The following is a 24,722-nucleotide window of genomic DNA, read 5'->3' as shown; positions in this document are numbered from 1 at the left end:
TATCTTAATTAATTGATGAGACTGCATTTGGGACACTGCACATTTTGGATGTCCTACTTTAGGAAAGATGCTGAGCCTTCAGAATGACACAGAAGAGAGACACTATGATCACAAAGATAAATAAGCAGGTTCAGTCATGTGTAGGGTTTACTGAAACTCAGTGTCACTCAATTTGAAAAAGGAAAATTAAGAGGAGCCCAAATAACAAAATTATGAAGGTTTGTAAAAAATATAGGAAAATTCACACTTCCTGCTAATAGTAGCTGTTGGATTGTGAATAAAAATATTTAAAGAATTTTACATCAGGAGTTACAGGGGCAGAGTCTACCGTACCAGAAACTGTGGTGGAATTACATGCGCAATAACTTTTGAATCAACATCGGAAAAATGTTAAAAACAGGAGAAATTTGTAAAGGTATGGGGAAACAGGCAGGAAAATAGGATGAAGTGCACGGATCTTTCATCGCTGCACAAACACAGAGGTCAATAAATACTGACTTTACGGCATTGTCAGAATTCTGTGAAAGGTCTCTTCCAACCGTAAATCCATTCCTGCTTTAGATCACCCTTAATGGAAAGGAGTGCTCACATAACCCAAACCTACTCTCGATACCCCCAGAGATATGCCCAGTCCATGTTAGGGGGCTCAAAGACCAAAAAACATGCCTATATAAAGTAAAACAGACTTGAACTCAGTCTGTGCTGGCAACATGTGTACAAAGCATATAAAACAGAAATAAGGAGTAGCCTACATTTGGTGGAAACATTCCTCTCTTGCACCGAGAGCGTGTTTTCGCTGTCCCCGCTGCGGATTCTCCCCCGGCTGTCCAAGTACTGAGCTGCTAAACCCATGTTCTCTCCGTTTGTACTGAGCGACCGACTGGATGGGATGAGAGTGAACAGGTTCCCTTGCTGTCGGCGAATTCTTGGGAAGGTTCTCCGACCTGAAGAGTAAAAAGAATACTTATCAGCGTGGTCCTTGTTTTTCCAGGTTTTTCCACACAGAGAGCGATACGTATATGGAACAAGCAGCCAGAGGAAGTGGTTGAGACAGATACAATTGCAACTTTTAGAAGACATTTGGATAGGTTCATGGGTAGGGAAAGTTTACAGCAAAATGGGCCAAATGCAGGTAAATGGAACTAGCTCAGCAAGGTACCTTGGTTAGCATACACAAGTTGCACAGAAAGACTTGTTTCTGTGCAGTATAACGATGGCGAGATGCATGTCCAAAATTCAGAATTTTACATCAAAATTCATAAGAATTTTAAGGGGCGTGGCTGTGTTCTGCAGCTGCGGCTCACCGGCAGTCTCTCTGTCTTTTTTTTGTTTTTTGTCTATTGTCATCGTTTAATGTACGTTTTGTTCTATTTTTAACTCTGTGTATGTGGGGGGGTGGTGGGGGGGTTGGGGGAAACCTTTTTTCTAATCTCTTCCTCAACGGAGATGCGACCTTTACCGTGTCGTATCTCCGTTCGCGCTACGGCCTAACATCGTGGAGTCGGCGGCCTCCAGCTGGGATCGACCTTGAAGACTCCGGTCGCAGGGCCTGGACTTACCATCTCGGAGGCTTCGGCCGTGGGCCCTGCAGACCGCAACATCGGGAGTTCGCAGGTCCCTGGCTGGCGACCGGTTTTTGGGAGCTCCAGCCGTAGCAGCTTCGACCGCCCCGAAGCGCGAGGTACGATCGACCCGCTCGCAGGCCCCTCATCGCCCTGCGTGGCTCGGCCGCAGCACTTTCCATCGCCCGGTGGGGGCTCAGGACTTTCATCGGCCTGCTCGGCTCGGCCCTGGGACTTTCCATCGCCCAGTGGGGGCTCAGGACTTTCATCGGCCTGCTCGGCTCGGCCCTGGGACTTTCCATCGCCCGGTGGGGGCTTCAAAAAGTTGGGAGCCTCGATCACCTCGTGGCACCACGGGAGAAGAATGAGGAGGAGATAAGACTTTGCCTTCCATCACAGTGAGGGTGTGCCTAGAGCAATCACTGTGATGGCTGTTTGTGTAAAAATTGTATCTGTGTGTCCTGTGCTTTTTGTTGTCTACTGCCGGACCCTGACGTGAGAGGACGCTGGCGTTATTTATTCGCCGCTTTTCCGTTAGGATAGTTTGTCTGTTTGTTTTTATGTTGATTGTTTTTGTAAAGCGCTTTGAGCACCTGATAAGGCGCTATATAAAATAAATGCTTATTATTATTATTATTATAATATGGCACGTAATGCAACTTTTCAGCAAAAAAAAGGTATGCATGCCAAATGCGCATACGTGAATCCCCATGTGAAAAACGACTATTATTTCCAACAGTCTGTAGTTCTTGGACTACGTGTACAATGTCAGGCCTGTCATGAGTATATTCTGCTATTAAAGGTTATTGAACAGAGATACGTTTTGTTTTCTCTATTTTGCTTTTTCCTTACACAATATGTATGACTAAGTTATGAAGAAAGTTTCATTTAAAACTGCACATATCTAAATTCATTGAAGACATACTTGCTCCAGTGGTCTTCAACAGCAAATCACAACAGTCCATGTCCCCCCCACCATCCCCACTACCCTCTCCCCACTCCAACCCCCCACCCTCCACTCCCACTCCACCCCCACTCCAACTCCCCCTTTCCCCACGACTCCCGCCCTACCCTACACCCCTCCCCCTTTCCCCCCACTCCCACCCTCCCCACCTTTTCCCCCCACCTCCCCCCTTCCACCCCACTCCTACCCTCCCCTCCCCACCTTTTCCCCCCACCTCCACGCCCACCCCCCCCTTCCCTGCCCCCCTCCCCATCCCCTCTCAACATCAACAGGCCTCGCGCTACGCGGCGAGCCCAGCGACGAGGCGAGCCCAGCGACGAGGCTAGGCGAGGTCAGCGGCGTGAGGCGGGGAGAGCGAAGAGGCATGTGTTTTGTGGAAAAATGTGAGGTGAAATCGGAATGGCGGAAATGAAATAAGAAAGTGGAAACTTCCCGCCAAATTCGGAAGGGTCGGGAGGTCTGGATTATTCACCTCAGTGACAGTTGAACGTGATCCTAATCTCTCACAAATTTTCTCATATGCTGATTTTTCACTAAGTCACTAGCAGTAATTGTGAGGCCAACTTCAGCCTCAGCTAAAATCCACTAACTTAGTAGAAGCCCATTATCAAGGCCAGGATTATTACTCAGAATTTATGACTCAGAATTGATGACTCATCTTTCTTTACTGCATTACAATAGCTTCATTGCTCTTAAATGAAGTTCTGAAGGAGTTTATTTATGATCACTATCCACCAACTCTTTGCTGGAAAGTGATTTATAGGAAATAGGAAATGAAAATTTGTCATTTTAAATAGAAAGTCATTAAATAAACGTTAACATTATAATGGTCAAAAGACGGAAAGGACAGAAGTAGCCCAGGTTCAAGCGTCTGGTGAGTCGTATGCTGGCCGATCTTGGGGAGGGGCAGCAGGGCTGTGAAAAGTAGTGCTGAAGCACATCAGCATCCACCATTGTTTCTGTTTCCTGATAACATTACCTGATAACCAGATGCATGGGTGGGAACTCCTTAACCTGTTCAAGCTGTGCAGAAATGGTTCATGAAGTTCTGAAGGAGTTTATTCAAGCTGTGCAGAAATGGTTAAGGGAAGGACTGAATGCCCATATGAAAAAACCCTAGTGTAAAGCAGCAGTGAAAAGAAGTTAATTACTGCATCCATTCACAAAAACAAAAAAATTGTGGAAATACACAGTAGGTCAGGCAGTTGTTGAAAGAAAAATAACATTAAGGTTTCAAGTCCATGACCTTTTTTGCATTCTCCACTATCCCATCATGTCCTCCACTTGAACCATCCCAAAATAGGAAAGAGGCTGAGACCAGCCATTCAGAGAAACATGAAAACAGTTCTGAGATACATTCTCTTCCAACAAATGGAGACATGGTCCGAAGCTGGAACCATCACCAATACTACAAATGGGGAAACACAAATGGAAACGCACCGACTGTAAGCTTAATTTCACGTGATCCCAGCAAATGGACGCACTATATATCAGGTGCATCCAGTGACACCTGTCACTCCCTGCCTCATTTCATTTAGTCAACATTCAGAAAATCTTCAGCTCTTTCTGAGGAGTTAAACGTCATAAATGAGCCAGCAAAACACACACAGGAAGGGAAGGTTTATAGGGATAGCTGCATCTGCTATTTCAAATTAATCATCTATTCAGATTCTGATCCTGAGCTCTGGCGGTGTTAAAGCTCAGTTGTTGTAGCAGTAAAACAAAGCACAATTAAAACGTTCCAGGCGTTGGCATCTATAAATTTAATTCAACATTTAAGGCAAATGTTCAGTCTGGTTTATACATTTACGTCAACAATGAACAGGTCAGAAGGTATGAAACTGTAAGTGCTTTGCAGTCCATGGATAATGCTTAATCTATAGCGTTGGTTATTTATTGTAGATTTCTAGAATCAGCAGAATTATAACTGTGGGCACTGGAGCATGATAGTAAGCCAGCTGTCTTCTGGAATGAGATTGGCTGGTGCTTTCCTGAACCAGTTGAAACAGCTCAGGTTGGAGAGCTGCGCTATCTGCAGCTGGGCAGCTTGATTACATATCCTACAACTTACACCATAATGAAGTACAGGATAGATGGAAAAAAGGATTTAGAGGGTGGAAAGAATGTTTATCAGTATTGTCGATTAAGTTTGAAACAGGGACCAGTGCAGTTAAACTCATTTAGTTATTTTGTATTCCTGAAGCTCGTTATTCAATCCATACACATATATGCATGCGTCTTTTGTAAAATTATTCCACACACATGGTTTTACAAATACTATAAGTCCACGACTTGGTACTCACCGTCACCATAATCCTTCTGGTGAAGAGGTATGTGGAAATTTCGGGGATAGGTCCCTCCTTTTCCTGCCTTATCAGGGACATGATTTTCACGGTCTGATTCAAAAGGAAAGAATATGGAGAAAGGATTAAGTTATGATTTTTAAAACATTCTACCAATAAATCTGTACTCTTCTAGAAAACTCAATGCTTATTTCCACTGCCAATAATTATGCCCCGAGCATGTCCTGCTGGGAAAGAACAAATCACATGATAGTGCCAGGATCGAGTAATCACAAGATAGAAAGCACTCGTCAGATGCAGTAGAAATCAAGAAATCTCCTTTTAAACTTTTCATGAAAGTACTTTCACAAAGCCACAACTGCTCTTTTAGAAATAAAATAGTACACCCCTTACCCTCCCACATCATTGTGACATCTAATTCTCATTGTATTCACCATTGTGACTTTATTAGAATGAACGCAAGCCAAGTTCTCAAAAATGAAATAGATATTGCAATAGACTCTCACGCTGATCTTCAGTTAACCCTTCAGCCGGTTCTACTCAATCCACAGCTGCAACATTTTAAAGTGACAATGAGAGGTGTTCCCCATTCCTGGTAAGAAGTGCAGAAAGCTGCAAGCTCAGGATATAACTGGCAAACGTACCCAAGTACAGCTGTCTGTTGTCAGGGTAGCTCTGCGCTCTGGACATACGAGACTTCCGATATGATGGACTGTAAATTAAAAAGAAAATAATAACTTCAGTAACACTACATTGAAAGTCTGGTGCCGGGAATACCAATGAAACGTTCTGTCTCACAAGTGTAATAAGAGTGTCTTTGCTGGGGTTTTTGGCCTCGGAATTGGTTCCCTTAACCTTCCAATGAATTTGGAAAAGTTGCAGCAACAGCATTGGTGGCATTTTTCTAAAGTCTTAAAGTAGCTGCAGTCCAGATCTCCAAAGCATAAAGGAGGGCAGGAATTACTGTTGGACCATGTGCTTTATCTGGGTTTAAAGTCTTGAACTATGGGCACCTTTTTTTCCGCAGTTGACAAAGCTGGTGCATTGGAAGGCAATGGTGAATTTCATCATCAATGTCTGCCTTAGCTGAGAGGTCACTGCCATATCAAGAGAATTGGTACATGTTTTCAAGGAACTCGCCATAATCAGAAGGTTGCATTGTGTAGAAAAGGGGACGGAGAGCCTTTTATCTTCCAAGCATTGTTTGGAAGGTCAATATGCACTCAGTGAATGAATCGCAGATGCTCGGAGCTCAGCCTTTGAGTGAGCACAAATGCAAGTATGGATTGGATGGCTCTGGATGGATAGAATTCATACTCCAATTCACACTTTGGTATTGAGGAGGTCCTTGGCAATGACTTTCCCTGAGGCAGAGAGCAGGGTGACCCCTCTGTAGTTTCCACAGTGCAACTACACCATAGCTTCCACCTTATCTCCAAGATAGAAGACTATAACTTCCTCACAACTGATGCGATTTAGCAAATACCACTCGTGAAATGTTTATTATTTCTGTTAAACCAAGAAATATCTGAAGGCAAGATATGGACACAAGACTAAAAAGTTTTTTTAAAAAAATTGTTTGCAACCCCTCGTGCTCCTCTGAAGGCTATTTATGTGCAAAACATTGGCTCAGAAATAGTAACACTCCTTGGAAGGGATTTGGCAGGTTCTAAACCATGTCCCACCAATTTGCTTTTGTCACTGACAATTCAAGCTGGAATAAGTTATTTCTTAAACAGTACTTACAATTGCAGTCTTTCTAGCAATGACCAAAAGTTTTGAGCAATACAGATTGCTGATCTTTAAAGATAAACACCATCTTTATTATGGTGTTGTTGAACAATGTGAGCCACTAGTTTGGACAATGGGCAACAGTTGTAGCCAAACTCTCATAATTGGGATTCACCTGTCTGATAGATGCAATAATTAGAAGAAGCAGTTTCAACTTTTATAAGGTGAAGCGTTTTGCATTTGACAACAAAATAAAATATTTTGCATTTGACAACATTTAGATGCATGATCACCTTTGAACTGCTCATAGAAAAGATCCCTGGAACATGCATTTTCTTCATAAGATCATTAGGAGTAGAATTAGGCCATTCGGCCCATCGCGTCTATGCCATTCAATCATGGCTGATCTACCTCTCCCTCCGAACCCCATTCTCTTGCCCTCTCCACAACCTCTGACACCCACACTAATCAAGAATCTATCCATCTCTGCCTTAACTAATTCCACAGGTTCACCACCCCTTGACTAAAGAAATTCCTCCTCCTTCCTAAAAGAACGTCCTTTAATTCTGAGGCCATGACTTCTAGTCATAGACTTTCCAACTGGTGGAATCATCCACTCCACATCCAGTCCATCCAAGCCTTCCACTATTTTATATGTTTCAATAAGATTCCCCTCATTCTTCTAAACTCCAGTGAATATAGGCCCAGTGCCATCAAACGCTCATCATATGTTAACCTACTCATTCCTGGGATCATTCTTGTAGAAAGGGATCTTCTTAATTTTGTTGGTTTTAATTCCTTTGGTGAATTCCTTTAGCAAATCTGGCTGGATTATAGTTTCACATTACTAATCACGCCTTCGCCAACGCTGGCTTTGGTAGTAAAGAATCTATGTAGTTACTGCCACCATGACTGCAAAAAAAAATAATTCAAGAGGCCAACAGAACAACTGAGAAGGATAGCTTACCTATCTGCTCGCCTGTCCAGAGACTGGCAGCTGCTCGATATGGAGTTTTCAGCACTGCTCTGTGGCTCGTATAGCTGGAAGAAAGAACACGATGAACTTCAGACTACAATGGCCCATGGTAAAAGTAATAATTTTAATAATTTGTTTCTGAAAGACGTGATAGCCTGTGGTAACGGGGTAGGCACTAATACGCCTGAGGGATATGCAAAAAGCTGGCGAGCAGGGAGAGAGGACACTGGATGATATGGGAGTGGATTTGAGGTAGGGGAAAACAGATGCATGAAGGACTTTGGGAATATATGCCAGAGACAGTTATCACCTTCCTCTCCTGCAACCAAAATTTGGGAACCTGTACCAGGGGACGGTGTTTGGAAGCGAGGGAAGAGGAGAGGGTAAAACTAAGAAGCAGATCGGAGGTTCAAAAATTAAGTCGTTCATAATTAAATTTGAGTTTTCGCACAGTGACCTGTTTAGCAACAATGCTGTTATGATTGTCAAGCTTTTCCAATCTCAATATGTTTTTCAGTGACGACTGGGGTGCCGCAAGGCTCGGTGCTGGGACCCCAGTTATTTACAATATATATTAACGATTTAGATGAGGGAATTAAATGTGACATCTCCAAGTTTGCAGATGACACAATGCTGGGTGACAGTGTGAGCTGCGAGGAAGATGCTATGAGGCTGCAGGGTGACTTGGATAGGTTGGGTGAGTGGGCAGATGCAGTATAATGTGGATAAATGTTATTTACTATAAAAGGTTATCCACTTTGTTGGCAAGAAAGCGAAGGCAGATTATTATCTGAATGGTGGCAGATTAGGAAAAGGGAGGTGCAACGAGACCTGGGTGTGCTTAGACATCAGTCATTGAAATATGACCATGCAGGTAGAAGAAAGCTAATGGCATGTTGGCCTTCATTGCGAGAAGATTTGAGTTTAGGAGCAAGGAGGTCCTACTGCAGTTGTACAGGGCCCTGGTGAGATCGTACCTGGAATATTGTGTGCAAATTTGGTCTCCCAATTTGAGGACATTATTGCTATTGAGGGAGTGCAGCGTAGGTTCACCAGGTTAATTCCCGGGATGGCGGGACTGACATACAATGAAAGAATGGGCCAACTGGGCTTGTATTCACTGGAATTTAATAGGATGAAAGGGGATCTTATTGGAACATATACAATTCTTAAAGGATTGGACAGGCTAGATGCAGGAAAAAAATTCCCGATGTTGAGGGAGTCCAGAACCAGGAGTCACAGTTTAATAATAAGGTGTAGGCCATTTAGGACTGAGATGAGGAAAAACTTCTTCACTCAGAGAGTTGTGAATCTGTGGAATTCTCTGCCACAGAAGGCAGTGGAGGCCAATTCACTGGATGTTTAAGAGAGAGAGTTAGATTTAGCTCTTCGGGCTAAAGGAATCAAGGGACGGTGAAAAAGCAAGAATGGGGTTCTGATTTTAGATGATCAGCCATGATCATATTGAATGGCGGTGCTGGCTCGAAGGGCCGAATGGCTTACTTCTGCGCTTATTTTTCTATGTTTCTATGTTTCTATGTATTTGAGAGCTGTTAAATCATTAAGCTATGCTTCTAATCCTTTGGATATTTGGTTGTGGCTCAAAAAATGTTGAAATGTAACAACAGGCAACCACAATATCAAAGCTACAACAAAAAAAACGTAATCCATATTATGAATTAAAATCTGTTAAAAGGAGAGTTTGCAGGCTAATCGCTCTCCTGTTTTCCAGCACATGAATGACAATTTCAAGCCTCCAGACATCTGGTGGCATTGCCTTATTCAAGAAGGTTTTAAAGATTTTAACCAAAGCTTTTCCCGTCTCCACTTTTACCACTTGTGGAATCTAGGATACATTCCAAAAAATCCACGTTCTTCCTCGACTTTTAGTGTTGATAACTTTTTAAACCTTCTCCAATATTGTGAGAATGTTTCCTTCTCCCATTTTAAATGGAAGACTGATGCACAGTACCCACCTACTGCCGCAGGCTTATCGCTGCTTCGATAACAAGAATCACTTTTTGACTTTAGCTCAACCCAACTCTTTCATTACTTTTATATTACTTATATGTTCATAAAATACCTTGGATTCCCATCTACGTCACCAATAAATCTAGGCTCACACAACCTCACTGACCCTTTGATTTCCTTTTACAGTTCACTGCACTTTCTATTCATTTTGGTTCTACTTTCACTGATTAATTTTAATTTCAATCAACTTAACCAGGAAGCTCTAGTTTTGAATGCTCTTCCTTTCCCCTCCTTTGGGAATACAATTAATGTGCATTCAAAACATCTGCTCTTTGAAGGCCTCCAGTTTACAGGCAACCGTTGGATTTAACAGTTTTGAATGGAATCCTAACTCCTGAAATGTATTATTTAACCCATTTTACAGAATGAGAATAATGAATATTTCTCTTCATTATAATCAAATTCTTGCACATACTGAGAATTGCACCTGTGGAACATAGCTGGCTATATTCGTACAAAATTTAGAAGCATTTCCATCGTCTGGATTGAGCACCATTATAATTTAAGTTCACCCAAAAAATAATTTGCAGCACCACCTTTTCTTGCACTCTTAATAACTCCAACTGCACCTCACATTTTTATTTTACACAAATCATTAAACTACTATCCTTTACAAAAAGCTCTTTTGGTGTTATAGCAACTGTGGTTATAAGGTTAAAGTGGTGCTCAAGAGAGTGAACTGTTTGAGTTGCAAGAGGGAAGACAATGGCGAAGGTTTCATTAATAGCTCCAGGTTTGCTGATGCACCATTAATAATGTGCATAACTGTATGTGTCCTGCAAGTTATCCAGTGATGGCTGCAAGGACAGAGTCTGTTCCTAGTGTGGTGCTCAGTAACCTCCCCATTATCAATGGCAACAACAAAAAAACGCACGGGCTATTTCTGGGATTTTGCTGTGCACAGATTGGCTAAGTAAAAGAGAAGAATGACTTTAATATATTTTTTGTGCCAAGCACTTTCACATATTCCAAAGATAACCTCAGTCTTTTGCTTTCTATGAAGTGTCGTCCATGAAGACACAAGATAACATCACAATGCTGGTTAGAATCAATATCACAAAGCAGGAGGGCTCCCACCTATACCCTTACCACCTTCATGACTAATCTCCTGGGCCCACCCCAGTCAAGGCACTGCCCAACAAGCTGTGTTGCATATTAAATGTTAACCCATGGTTCAGGCTTCTTTGGCCTACATTTATTGCTTAACCAACATCACTGAAAACTATCATCTAGTCTCAATGTCACTGCTGTTGGTGGATCTTTACTGTGCTTAAATTATTTGCTGAATTTCCCATGTGGTAAAAGAGACTGGACTTCAAAGATAGCTAAAATGATTCTGATGTGGTTAGGGGCATCCCAAAGTCATGAGAAGTCCTATGCTAATGCAAGTTCAGATTTCTTTTAAAATGGCAATCGACACGAGTTTTTCCTTCAGGCACAGACTGAGTAAATAAATTCTCCAGAAAGAATGAAATATATACAGTCTCAGTGAGGTAAAGAGCAGATGGTGAGTCAGTGAGGTCGGCTCTGGAAGAGTCCCACCATCTACAGCACAAGCAGAGGCCCGCGAGCAGATGGCTTGTCTGTCTGCGTTCTGTGTAGAAGAAAGTTCTAGGAAGTGCAAGCTGTGGAGGGCAACTTGGATAAGAAAGTACAGCAGCAAAACATCATAACTGTGGAACTGTAGGTGCTTTCACATCAGAGAGATAAACTGCAGCCTTTCCAGTAAACCCGTGGGCACAGACGGGTATTTACGTAACAGGCAGCCAGTTTACGGTGGCAAGGAGACAAACGATAGAGTCATGAGTGGGAACAAGTCTACATGTTCAGAGCCAATGTGAGCTGCAATACGATTCACAGCAATTGCACAAGCTGGCACTGCACAAGGATAAACAGGAAGAGCTGAATGTGGTAGAATAAGTGGCTTGCAGTTATCATTGGTTCAATAATTATGAAGACATTTATAAATGTCTGCTGTGTCGCACACTTTGAGAGGTGACTTAGACAGGTGTATTAAATTATATGGGGAATAGATAGGGTGAATGCGCAGTGCCATTTTTCCAGGGTGAATAATCAGAATCTTGTTCCCGGAGCAGGGGACATCAAGGATTAGAAGGCATAGATTTAAGAGGTGAGAGGGTAGGTAATAGGAACTCAAGGGGCATCGTTTTCCAACACAGAGGGCAGTGGGTATATGGAACAAGCTGCCAGAGAAAGTTATTGAGGCAGCTACAATTACAACATTTTAAAAACATTTTGGATAAGAAAGTTTTAGAGACATATTTGCCCAACTGTACAAGCTTGGATGGGACATTTAGGCTGGTATGTACAAATTGGGCCGAAGGGCCTGTTTCCAACTGTATGGCTCCGACTTCCACAGTCTACATAAAACACGCATCCATTCAGAGATTACTCAGCTACATGTGGAATTCTCAAATTGTTCACATTCAGCGACACTTTTTTGTGTTTTCTCCCCTTCCCAACTGTACCATTTAAAGACTTTTAAGACTGTAACTGATATTAATATGATTTCGAGAGGTTTTGCAGATTGAGCCAGAAATCGGAGGCCTACCTGGGATAATTCACTTACAATGAAAACAAGTTAGTCACACTCCCAGCTCCTATTTGGGAAGCAGCAGAAGCTGCACTTTAACCTCACGGGTCTTGGAGGACACTTCCTTCCTGCCTTTTAAAGGACAGATAGTGCTGCTAATCTCCGTAAAGTCATTCCTCAATTTACAAAAGAGAGGGGTTCCTGGAAAACCTTGCAGAATTATTTTAAAAATTGAAAAGATTGGGTATTTCAATACGGTGCATTCTAATAGATTGTGCGTGTCAAAATGTCACACTATTTTAATAGCAAAAATACTGTTGTTGCAAAAGAGTAAATAGAACATTTGTAAATTAAACAATTACTGGATAAAGCAGCTGCAACCAGGATACTGTAAAACTGTCAGTAACTGGCCAATGAAAATGCATGAAGTACTAACATCATGGTGTCTGCTTACTGTACATGTAAATGCTGACATTAATTTGCACCACAAAAGTAAACACAAAGCAATTACTGGGACTGTCCGGATGACAATAACTGCAACAAAAAAAAAAAAAATCTAGAAAATGGTTACCTATTATTGTCTTTTAGAAAATTAGTTAAATTTCAGTTGCATGAGACTGGCACATCAGGACTTCATTTCTGCAAGCATGTTGATGAATTAAGTTTTCTTTTGGCAGTGTGTTTTTTTTAAGTGACAGAATCATAAAGTGTATCAAAGGATTGAGTTAAGGCCTTTACAAGGTTGATGAGGCTAGCTGAGCGATCCACAACACATGGAAAAATCATTAGGAAGGGGCTCTTTTGCAATATTTCTGACAAAACTCTTTGAGAAGATGTCAGACCTTGTCAAAAAAGAACCATCAACATTGCTCAGCTGCTTTTGACGTGGCACATGGGAGTCAGATTTCCAATGTTCCAGCTATTGTTTAGGTTTTCTTAAAATTGGCAACTCCTTCCCTGCATGATGCTTTTAGCTATCTGGTTGATTCGTGCTATGAATTTCTTGCCTGTCTACCCTTTTGGGAACAGCACTGGAAGAGAAATTAAGTATCAATACAAGTTATAATTTTTAATAACATTTTCCTTTGACGAATGCAAGCCCAAAGCGTGGCTGGTCAAGTGCTGAGCTGAGAGGATGTATCCGGTCAGACCTTCTGTAGAGTGAGGTTGATCTGCACAAGCAGGTTTTGATGCATGAAATTCTCATGCAATTCCAAATGCAGACACACTTCAATTTTGTGACCTTAACACGGGAGCTCAAGTCAGAATACAAGGAGCTGAAGAGACTCTGCTATAAATACACTGAATATACATTAATGACTGCCATATACATTGATGGTGTGGATATGAATATAAGAGGTAGAGGCAGTTCTGCCGTAATGTATATTTCCATAATGCAAATTGGCTCTAACATGACTGATACAGGGTTAAATTCGTTATGAAATTATTATTTCCATCAGGAAATCAGAACTTAAAAGCTACTTTGGAATTGACAAGAAGAATTTTTTTAAATGTTTCGGGGTAAACAAAAAGGTATTTATATTTTACAATGCGTGAACAAGTTGGCCTTATATTTAAATGATTGGGAATCATTGATGTACTCATGAATATCCTCAAAGGGGTAAAATATTTGCAAGAAATCCTGACTTTTGTTTCTTGTATTTCAGTGCACATTATTGGCCAAAATCTTTACTCACACACTGTTCCATGTTCTCAGGGATGAACTCCCCCTCACTGTGAATGCTGGTGTAGGACCCTTGGCGAGCTATCCGCTGTTGCCGCTCTGGAACATACCCTGGGGGCGGAGAGCTTCGACCAGTGTTTTGAGAACCTGCAATAGAGAAACACATGATCAGTCTGAAGAAGGGTCTCGACCCGAAAAGTCACCCATTCCTTCTCTCCAGAGATGCTGCCTGTCCAGCTGAGTTAGTCCAGCATTTAGTGTCGACCTTCGATTTAAACCAGCATCTGCAGTTCTTTCCTACACATAGAGAAACACCTAACTGAGTAAAATAAGTTAGGATGCAGTGTATTTATTAATTGGCCAGATTGCAGCATTGTTGTTCAGAAGGACTTGGGTGCTAATGCGCAGGTACAACAGATGTACATTGGCGGAAGTGTATTCAAAGAATAATAGAGGGAGTGTAATCAAAATTCACCAAGGGGCTGGACTTGGAATATGAAGGCATACCATTGCCCCTCACACCGGAGTCCAGAATTATGATGGGAATAAAGAAAGGGTTTAATGCAGTCAAATAGTTGAGCGAGTGCTATTGATTTCTCTATCTAATAACTAGACATCCAATACAGCAAGGTGGCATACAATCAAAAATGATCACAAGAGATCTTGTATAATCGGGTTCCAACCCCAAACATCACCTATTCTTGTTCTCCAAATATGCTGCTTGACCCCCTGAGTTACTCCAGCACTTTATGTCCATCGTCTTGTATAATTTTGTTGTTGTGCAAATGTGTTTTTGTATCTGTCCCCCCCAGGTTTGTGCCAAGGCTAATAAAATAGGCTCAGTTTGCATATGAACATGCATCTGTTTAAGTAACTGTGCAGGAATGGTGCAATAAAGGCTCAAGTTTGATGCATCTCTCTGGTTCGTCAATGTCTCCAGGAAGTTATCAGAGGAATTTCAACATTTTATACCTGATTCCCCTTACCTCAAAATATTATTGTACTCTCGCGTTCATCAATCTGGATGGAAATGCAGATTTGTTTATAATGTTCACTTGAGAAAAGACAAAATATTGCAAGATCCTTTTTCTGGGCTGGTGTTTTGGTAACCTCATAATGAATAATGCAAATTAGCATCTAAATGTGCCTATTGTGTGATTTCACAGTGGAAGCTATAAGCAATTTTTAAACTGCTTCTTGTATGATTTTGCTTTCCAATTTTCTCATTGCCTCGACTGCAAGAAAAAAAAAGTCAATAGTACAGATGGATGACTTATACTGACTGAGAAATGAAGTTATCTGAAAGTTGTAGAATTTATTATCGAGTCCAGAAGGCTGAAATGTGCCCAGACAGATGAGGTGCTATGAGCTTGTGTTGGGTGTCACTGCGAGACCAAAGTGGCAGGGAATGGGAAGGTCAAGGTCCCACTGTGGACTGAATGCAGGTGTCCCACAAAGTGATCACTCAATCGGGACTTGGTTTCCCCCAATATCAAGGAGACTACAATGTGAACTCAGAATGCAGTAAACGGGATTGGAAGTACAAGTAAATCACTGCCTCACAGGTAATTCTGTTTGGATCCCTGAATCATAGGAAGGGAAGAGGTGAAGGGGTAAATGCAGTAACAAGGGGTAGTGGCACAAGAAGGGGGGAAGAATAGCTGGAGGGGTCCAATATGCAAGCCCTTTTAAAAATTAATTTGGTTGGAGGCCGAGGACTTTGCTGGCATTTGTTAACTGTGAAGACAGTTAAGAATTAACCACACCATTTACCGTGGAATCACAAGGGCCGGAATGAGTAGCCTGGGATATGTGACAAATGAGATTTATAGAGGTGTCTTTTTCCTCACTGCAGTCTTCATGCACCAAATGCTTGGTGTGAACTTTGAAATCAAAGTTTTCTCTTCTGTGATTTGGAAAAGAGGCAATTAAAAAGTTTCACAATTTCATCTCCGAGCTGGAGATTGAGACTAATGAAACAGCACTCCATGAAATTGCTGGCAGCACAGGAATAGAAAATATTTATTTCAACGTTCTCATTCTCTTCCAAATGAAACAAACCAACAAGATAATTTAACATTTGGTTCAAATGCATTACTAGGTCCCCCACAACTTTCACTTTTTCCAACACATCTCAAACACTCCTTCACACAATACTAAAAGCAGTCCTTATCTGATTGGCCAGCCTCCAAATATTATTGTGGAAACAACATCTCGCTAACAGGAAGGGGAAGTCTCGCAAAGCCATGTATATCAAAGGAAGTGGTGGAAAAACAAGAGCATTGAGCTCTGGACCATTTTCATCCTGCCCGATCGTTATCTCTCCCACAAATACAAATGCAGCTAAACTCATACCATGTTCACAGATAAACACACAGCTGAGTAATATGATACTGCTGCATCACAGGCCTTCAGAGATCTCTTCCACCCTCACTGTAAAACAAGCATAACATCCATAACCTGACACTTAGTGGGAATTAAAAAATTCAGCAGCAAGGATTAATCTAGCAAAAGCACCACAGACACTACTAGGAAGATGCTTAAATATTCAGCTACTGAAGTCTAGAGATAACAAAACTGCATCAAAAAAAGGTGATGCTGTAGTATTTCCTGGTTTAATATACTTTGCACATTCCTCTTTTAAATCTGGCAAGGTGCATTGCAAGATCCCTCAAGGTGAGCATGTGCATGCCTCATACACCACACTGCCCATTGTCTATCACATCGTCTATCACTGTGCCAAGAACAGCCATACCATCTGACATAATGACAGAAAAAAAACCTTATACTAGCTTGATTGACTGATTCCAGCCCGGAATTGAAATGCAAGTGGGGATCCATTTTGCAAAAAGGAAAGAACTCCTGGTTTGCCAGTGGGATCACTGCAGAGCAGCTGGGGAGTTACCGGACACTGGCTGGTGATAGAAAGCAACAAGCCAATAAGCGAGGATCTTGCATTCTTGAATTTGAGGCATTGAGAAAACAAATGTTGTTTCTCTTTCAATTTTAAAAAAAATTGGAAAATTTAGGAGAGATAAAAAATGCAAGAGGTCATTTGCAAGAGTGGTGTGTAGCAGTTGGAAGTGGGTCGAAAGTTGGGACTTTAAACGGCCATGGAGTCGGTACGAGCCAGGGATTGGCAGGTCATTCCCATTTACGTTCGGTTTACATTTTACATTTGGTTTTATTTTGTAAGTTCCTGGCACTCCATGGTGCTCTAGAGACATTGGAGGTCATTAGCGAGCCTAGGGTGTTTGTCGTTTCATTATCATGTCACCTCTGTTGGCTCGGAAAAACAGATAATCCAGAAAGACTCTGGAACAGAGGGTGGCAGAAAAAAAATTGGTATTCAACCTGCATTGTGCACACTTCTGGTCTCCCTCCTGTAGGTAAGATATGATTGAACTGGAAAGGGCACATAAAATATTTATGAGGATGTCAGTGTTCGAATGTTGCATTATAAGGAGAGGTTAGATAGGCTCGTACTTTTTTCCCCTGAAGCGCCTGGGCGACCTTAAAGAGGTGTATAAAATCAGGAGGGGCAAAGATAACGCCACCGTCATTTCTGCTGGGTCAGGGAATCTAAAATTAGAGGGCATTGGTTTAAGATTCATGGGGAAAGATTTAAAATGGCAACTTTATCATACAGAGAATGGTATAAATATGGGCTGTAAGGGCAAGTGGCACAGATTGATACAAATTATGACATCTAAAAGGTACTTTGATAGGTACATGCATAAAGGGATATGGGATTGACACAGGCAAGTGGGACCAGCTCAGTTAGGCAACTTGATCTGCATGGACGAGTTAGATTGAAGGGTCTGTTTCTATGCTGTACAATAGCTCTATGACTCTACACCTAAATACTCACCGACAGAGAGATGTCTGCCTCGTGACTCTGGCGGCTGGTAGATTGTGTTGAGAATGTCCCCGACAGATTGAGAGGCCTTAATGCGGACCTGTTTCGAAACAGCAGAAGGCGCATGTGTTGTCTAAAATTTTGAAAAAAGAAATTAGATAAGCACAACCAAAGATTTATCAGTTCCTTCTAATAACTTCATCTGTTACAGTCCTAGACTCTCTGTATATTCCAGACCGACGGCTGCAGGCGAGCGTAGCAAGTGGATAATGCTTGACCACAAGGCATAGCTGCCTCACATTTCACTGTAATATGGTGATAGCACATTGGTATATGAGCTTGTTGGTAACTTCACCAAAGGCATGGGCTAACAAGTTAGAAACCAGACTTAAAGCCCCACAATGAGGCTGTGGATTTTAATTCAGTTATTCTACAATGTTAATTGATAATTGGAACTGAAAAGATGATGGCAATGGTTTGCTATTAGCCATCAGAGGTAAATATATATTATCTTGCCTGGTCAGACCAGGTGGAACCTCTGAACTCACAAAACTGTGGCTGACACATTGGGGACGGCACAAGGGCACAGCTGCTGCCTTACAGCGCCAGAGACCCGGCTTTGATCCTGACCACAGGTGCTGTTTGTACGGATTTCGTCCGTTCTCCATGCAAACGCGTGGGTTTTCTCCAGGTGCTCCAGTTCCCTCTGAAATATTATGGCTATGATGGGTTTTGACATTTCTTTGACGAGTTAAATGTATTTCTGCTCAAAATTCACTCTACACCTGATTTAGTTATTTGCACAACACAAATGTGGTGTTTTACTGGCACACACAAATCTAAAATTAAACCTCCAAAAATGAGAAAATTAGAATAGTAGGAAAATACTACTGTGTATCCAATCCCACTATATAATATTCCCTTAACTTGTTTAAAACGAACTTTGTATATTATTGAAAAAATGTTTAGTCAGCAAATGTAGGTGACGTTATGCAGTGACTTACATAGACTGCCAACAGAATTTACGCAGAGAAGCTTAAAATAAAAAGCACATCAGTGTCCCAATAAATTTCTGTGCTGAACAGGAAATAGCAGCTCACAGAAGAACAGTGATTTCTGTGAAAACATGCCATGTGTTTCTACATTACTCACAGCACAAGGAAAAAACAGCCAGCAATCTGAAACAAAAACCTTCTCACTTCTGGCACTGACCAACCTGAGAATTCTGAAGGAGAACAGGATCAAGCAATAAATCCTGGACCATGGCTCACAACGAATCTCATTTTGTTGGAAAGATAAACATTAACTGAGTTCTGATGGGAAATGCAAACGTCTGTTGTAAAAATAAGCTGTCTGTGATGTTACCATGTGTAACATTTATAGTAAGGAGGGATTTCATTCTTGAGCTTCTTTACTTGGAACACTTGGCATGGAATTTGTCCATTTACTACTAGGACCCTCAGTGGAAATTAGAACTAATCCATAGCAGGGAGGTATGGGACAAGTAGTGGGAAAAATAATGCACACAATGCATTATTTCTTTCACACAAACCCCATTTTACACAGGGCACTCATCCCAACTGTTCTATGAGATGTTTACACTATGCACAACCCTATGACAAGACTCCTTTATTTAATCATATCAACATAACCATTCTCCTTTCAATATCTCTCTTACATCTTGTGCGATGAGCCATATTTTTCTGTGTATTATTCCTGGATATCCTTGGTGGATTTTTGTGACATTATATTTATATTTTCTCAGTGACAGGCAGCCACTATATGACAAATCATTAGGCCAAAGGAAACCGTCTTAATTTAAATGAATTTTGATGGGGGACATTGGTTAGGCCGAGGCTCTAAGTTAGAAGCGAGTTTTCTCAGGGTAGAGAAGGTTTTGATGGAAAAGCTTACATTAATTGCCTAAAGAGTGGAAATAAGGAGAATTTCTATTAACACAATGATGTTATGCTATAGAAAATGCTCCACCATTGAGGGTAATTGTACAGCCCCTTTAAAGACACAAAATACCAGATCAGCATTAAGTCAGCACTAGTTCTGATAAACTATTAGGGCAATTATTAGTCAACATGTTATTCACCCCAAAGGTTGCTGAATTACTCATTTACATCAATTCAAAAGGTGAGCACAAACATTCACTATACCTCATTTCATTTCTAAATGCATCTTGCATTTAGGGAATAATCTCATTGAGCGAAATGTTGATGGCAGCCATTGAGACTATGGATAAACCAGTGAAAGCAATCTGCCATTCAGGAACCACTGGTGGTACAGCAAACACCCAAAAAGATTATCATCAGTATGGGGGACCTCTCGTGAACTATGTTCAGTTCTAGCATTAGTCCACAATAACAACAGGTTGAATGAAAAATTTAAATATTTCTAAATGTGGTTAAAATGCTCTGAATTAACGAGGATCATTTTAAAATAAAAGCAGGAATTAGATTTGTCATCCCTCATCAACTACATTTTGTAAATGTCACAGCCTCTATTTCACATAGGTTTAATAGAAAGCCATGCTGCATTCCAAGAATGTATCATTCTTTCATCCAGCCAGCACCAAATCAAAAAGACACGCCGGGTCCTGTGGCGTGTCATGGAACAGAGGGACCTGCGACCACAAGTAACGGCACGGTAGCGCAGCGGTAGAGTTGCTGCTTTACAGCGAATGCAGCGCCGGAGACTCAGGTTCGATCCTGACTACGGGTGCTGCACTGTAAGGAGTTTGTACGTTCTCCCCGTGACCTGCGTGGGTTTACTCCGAGATCTTCGGTTTCCTCCCACACTCCAAAGACGTACAGGTATGTAGGTTAATTGGCTGGGTAAAATGTAAAAAAATTGTCCCTAGTGGGTGTAGGATAGTGTTAATGTACGGGGATCACTGGGCGGCACGGACTTGGAGGGCCGAAAAGGCCTGTTTCCGGCTGTATATATATATGATATGATAAATAGTTCCCTGAAAGTTACAGGAAGATCAGGTGGTGAAGGTGGCATTCAGCATAATCGCCTTCATCAGTCAGGAAATTGAGCCGCACTTGGAGTATTGTGTACAGTTTTGGTTACCCTGCGATAAGAAAGTCATTAAGCTAGAAAGAGTGCAAAAATTATTTACAAGAATGTTGCCAGGGCTCGAAGGCCTGAGTCATAGGGTTAGGTCAGCAGGCCAGGGCTTTACTTGGAGGGGTGACCTCATACAGGTGCATAAAAGCACGAGAGGCATAGATAGGGTGAATTCACATAATCTCTTCCCCAGGAAAGGGGAACCACGAACTCGAGGGCATAGGTTTAAAGTGAGTGGGGAAATGTTTGAAAGAGACATTTGAAGTAACTTCTCCGTACAGAAGGATTTTGCCAATATGGAATGCGCCATCATAGAAAGTGGTTGACGCATGTACAATAACAACAAATTATTGAATAAACTGAACTGAAGCATTCTGAAGGAACCCAGGTAGCTCGACTGCAATGTTTCTATCATGTCACACTCTCAGCCAGCAACTGTGATTTCTTGGCCTGTGCCAATCTCATATAAGCTGAGATATGGTCTGAGAGATTGTCCAATGGACTTTTTATAATATAGACCTTTCTCAAAAATTATAAATGATACGTATTTTTTTTGAAAACAAAACTCAAATTACTACCCAACATTTCCACAAATGATTTCCCATTTTTAAAAAATCAATTTCAGAATCAGGATCTTGAAAAGGAAAATAAGATCACTTACATGGTTTTTCTCCTGAGCTACAAGCAAGATTTTCAGGCTCTTCATACTGAAGCTTCGATCAAGCAGATCAATGGCTTTGTCAAGATCATCCTGGTTTCGTAAAGGAATTAATAACTGGAAGAGGGTAGAGAACCAAACCCAATCAGAATAGATATATGCAATCGCACAAACGTGAGCCATGAAGAAACTTTACATAACATACACCCAAAAATTGGTGGTATCAAATGATCAAACTATTAAGAATTACAACAAAAGATAGACACAAAAAGCTGGAGTAACTCAGCGGGACAGGCAGCATCTCTGGAGAAGGAATGGATTTCGGGTCAAGACCCTTCTTCAGACTGTTGTTAAGAATTACAACAGGATCTTCAACAGCTGAGCAAGAGAGCTGGAGAATAGCAAAAGGAGTTCAATTTAGACGAAGGCAAAGTGTTGAATGTTTATGAAGTCAAAATCGGGGTAGGATCATTAGAGTGAGTGGCGAGGCCCTGGCAAGCATTGTAATGCAGAGGGATCTTGGTGTTGCAAGTAGATATAGTGATAAAGACTTTCAGCATGCTGGCTTTCATCAGTCAGGGAATTGAGTTCAGAAATTGGGACGTTATGTTACAGTTGTGCAAGACATTGGTAGGTCGTATTTGGAGTATTGTGTTCAATTTTGGTCATTTTGCTACAGAAAAGTTCTCGATTAAATTGGAAAGTGCAGAGACGATTTTAGAGTATGTTGCCAAGACTCGAGGGCCTGAGGTATAGAGAGAGGTTGGGTAGACTAGAACTTAAATTCCTTGGAAAGCAGGAGACCGAGGGTGTTCTCATGGAGGTATATAAAATCATGATCTGCTATGATCGGGTGAATGCTCAGTCTTTTTCCCACAGTTGGGAATCAAGAACTAGAGGTTTAAGACGAGGAGGAGGTAGGTATATGGAATAAGCTGCCCTATGACGTAGTTGAGGCAGATAGAATAATAACATCACAATACGTTTGGACAGGTACATGGATAGGAAAGGTTATGAGAGTAACAAGCCAACCACTGGCAAATGGGACGTGCTTAGGTGGAGCATTTTAGCCTGCATGGATGAGTTGGGAACAAGTGGCTGTTTCTGTGCTGTATTACTCCATGACTTGATCGACCACAACAAGAATATTCTGGACACTGGAAAAGATAAGGCAGCTTGGATCATGTGCAGAAGAAATTTACTAAAATAATTCTGGGGGTTAGGGACTTAATTTATCTCAAAATACTAGGGAAGCTAAGGCTAGACATGAGGATGTTGTGGAGATCTGACAACGGTACATAAAATCATGAAAGAGAGCCAAGGCAGAGGGAACAAAGGCAACTGCAAAAATACCACAAAAGGTGAAATGAGAAATTAGTCCTTCTCATTCCCAAAGCCCCCCACTTTGCAGTGGAGCCAGGTTAAATTAAGGCATTCTAAAGGATGCAAGATAAGGATGTGAAAGGAAAGAATTTGCAGAGCTATGGGGAAAGACAGTGAGAAACTGGGAATAGTTGGAATCCTGACACAGAAGTGGAATGGAATCCATGGAATGACAGTCCCCTGTGCTACAAGTATTCTGAGATTCTGTGAAAAGGATACAAATATGCAGTAAATTCCAAATTAATGTACTCTAGAATCTTATCGGTCTACAATCACATTACTCTTACACTCATGTGTGCGTTAAAGTGTCAATGGAAACCTGGATTACATAAAACAATCAGGGACAGTTGTGGACTTGAAACATGTTTTTCACCAACCATAAAAGTGTTTCTTATTCAGAAACAAGTTATCTTTGAATGCAATAACCTGTGCTAATTACAGCATAGCCCAGAGTTTAGCTGTGGCGCAGGCAATGAGTGTATCTGGCTTGGAAGGCTGAGCCGCACTTAGGGTTGTCAGCCTTTCTTATCCCCCAAGGGTATCATCTCAATTTTAAAATGAAAAAATGTAGGTTTTATCTGCAAATACGTGAAAAATTAATCTAAAAACGTTAAAACCTCATGAATTAAATTGGGTATGAGATGGTGTTTTAGTGGGGGGGGGGGGGGGGGGAGGGCAAAGAAACATTTCAAGATCCAATTTCTATTCACTAGCTAGTGAATCAAGATTTCACTGCAAAGCCCTCGTTGCAAGCCCTCCACCCACATATAAAAAAGCCAAAATTACACAGCAACATAGACAAGTGTACATATATACTAATTTACTGAGCATTTTTTATATAGCGGAAAGTACTTTTAATATTTTTCAATTCTTTTAAATGTTTACCAACTAAACAAAATCCTAATTAGCCAGAATTTCCCCTGTAGCACCTGCTGTCCACATTCGTTACCCACAATCCCTATTCTTTCAAACTTGCCTTCTATTGAACACAACGAGATAACCTGTTGTTGTAGCCTCTTTGGCAAGGAGTATAACTCCTTGTTATGGAATTAGCGTATTGCATTCTCATTGTCACTATCAGCTCAACTACCACAATTCTGATATGTATTTGGCTCTTAAAAGATACTGGATATTAGAAAGTTTTTATTCAAAAGTGATCCACCTGAAGGAGATATTGGGTGGCCATTCAAACCCCACCCAATTAAAACACATTTACAAAAAAAAATCAAAAACATCAAAAAAATAGTAGCTTGCCTTATTCTCATCCTTCTTTCTCACAGAATCAGAGATGAGATCAGATTCCCTGGTTTAAATGCTGAAAAATCTCAGCCATCTTTTACTCTGCTACTAGATTCCAATGACAGAATATGGATGGAAATGCAGCAAGTGTGGTGAAGTGATCATATGGCCAGAATGTAATAACTCATTCAAGAATGTTGAGAAAGAAAAAAAATGATTGCATATGCATTGTGGCTTGAGATTATTAAAATGTCATATTTTTGAAAAAGTGAAAAATGGGTGAGAAAAGAAAAAGAAGAGAGTGATGAGGGGAAACTGATGACAAGATGCTGGCCAGAGAGGAAAAGATTCAAAGAGAGTATACGGGCCACTCACAAATGAAATTATTTTATAGAAACTTGGGGAAGTGGGAAATTTCCAGAAAGGGGAGTACAATGGGGAGGAACAAACAGAACATTAGGATCAATTGAGGAAATTAAAAAGCGTTAAAGTAGTTTGAGCTGGGAATTACCTCATTGTTCGTGTAGTTTAAGTCCATTAGTTGCCCAAATACTGTTTTGACTTTTTGGTGCAGTTCCTCACATTTGACTGGACGGCTGAATTGTATGATTCTGATAAGGGGACGAAAAAAAAAGATTAAAACACAATTCAAGACAGTTGAAACTTTGACTGCTTCGCTTTCAACAATAATAGGTAG

At 41.2% G+C, this 24,722-nt stretch overlaps 1 protein-coding gene across 2 annotated transcripts in view; it reads right to left on the bottom strand.

The window, feature by feature from the left end:
- Positions 1-24,722, bottom strand: part of map3k3 (mitogen-activated protein kinase kinase kinase 3) — a 92,528-nt gene that overhangs the window by 38,922 nt on the left and 28,884 nt on the right. For both annotated transcript variants that reach the window (XM_078424948.1, XM_078424949.1), the window contains exons 5-12: positions 24,537-24,636; positions 21,407-21,520; positions 17,677-17,797; positions 13,819-13,952; positions 7,528-7,601; positions 5,474-5,541; positions 4,830-4,922; positions 753-944 (exon numbers count right to left, since the gene is read on the bottom strand). In XM_078424948.1, the coding sequence (XP_078281074.1) occupies positions 753-944; positions 4,830-4,922; positions 5,474-5,541; positions 7,528-7,601; positions 13,819-13,952; positions 17,677-17,797; positions 21,407-21,520; positions 24,537-24,636 (896 nt within the window). The remainder of the gene's footprint in view (positions 1-752; positions 945-4,829; positions 4,923-5,473; positions 5,542-7,527; positions 7,602-13,818; positions 13,953-17,676; positions 17,798-21,406; positions 21,521-24,536; positions 24,637-24,722) is intronic.

This window comes from Rhinoraja longicauda, chromosome 29 (assembly GCF_053455715.1).
Source record: "Rhinoraja longicauda isolate Sanriku21f chromosome 29, sRhiLon1.1, whole genome shotgun sequence".
NCBI lineage: Eukaryota > Metazoa > Chordata > Chondrichthyes > Rajiformes > Arhynchobatidae > Rhinoraja > Rhinoraja longicauda.
Note: the sequence above shows the minus strand (reverse complement) of the source record. Positions and strands in the feature narration are given on the sequence as shown.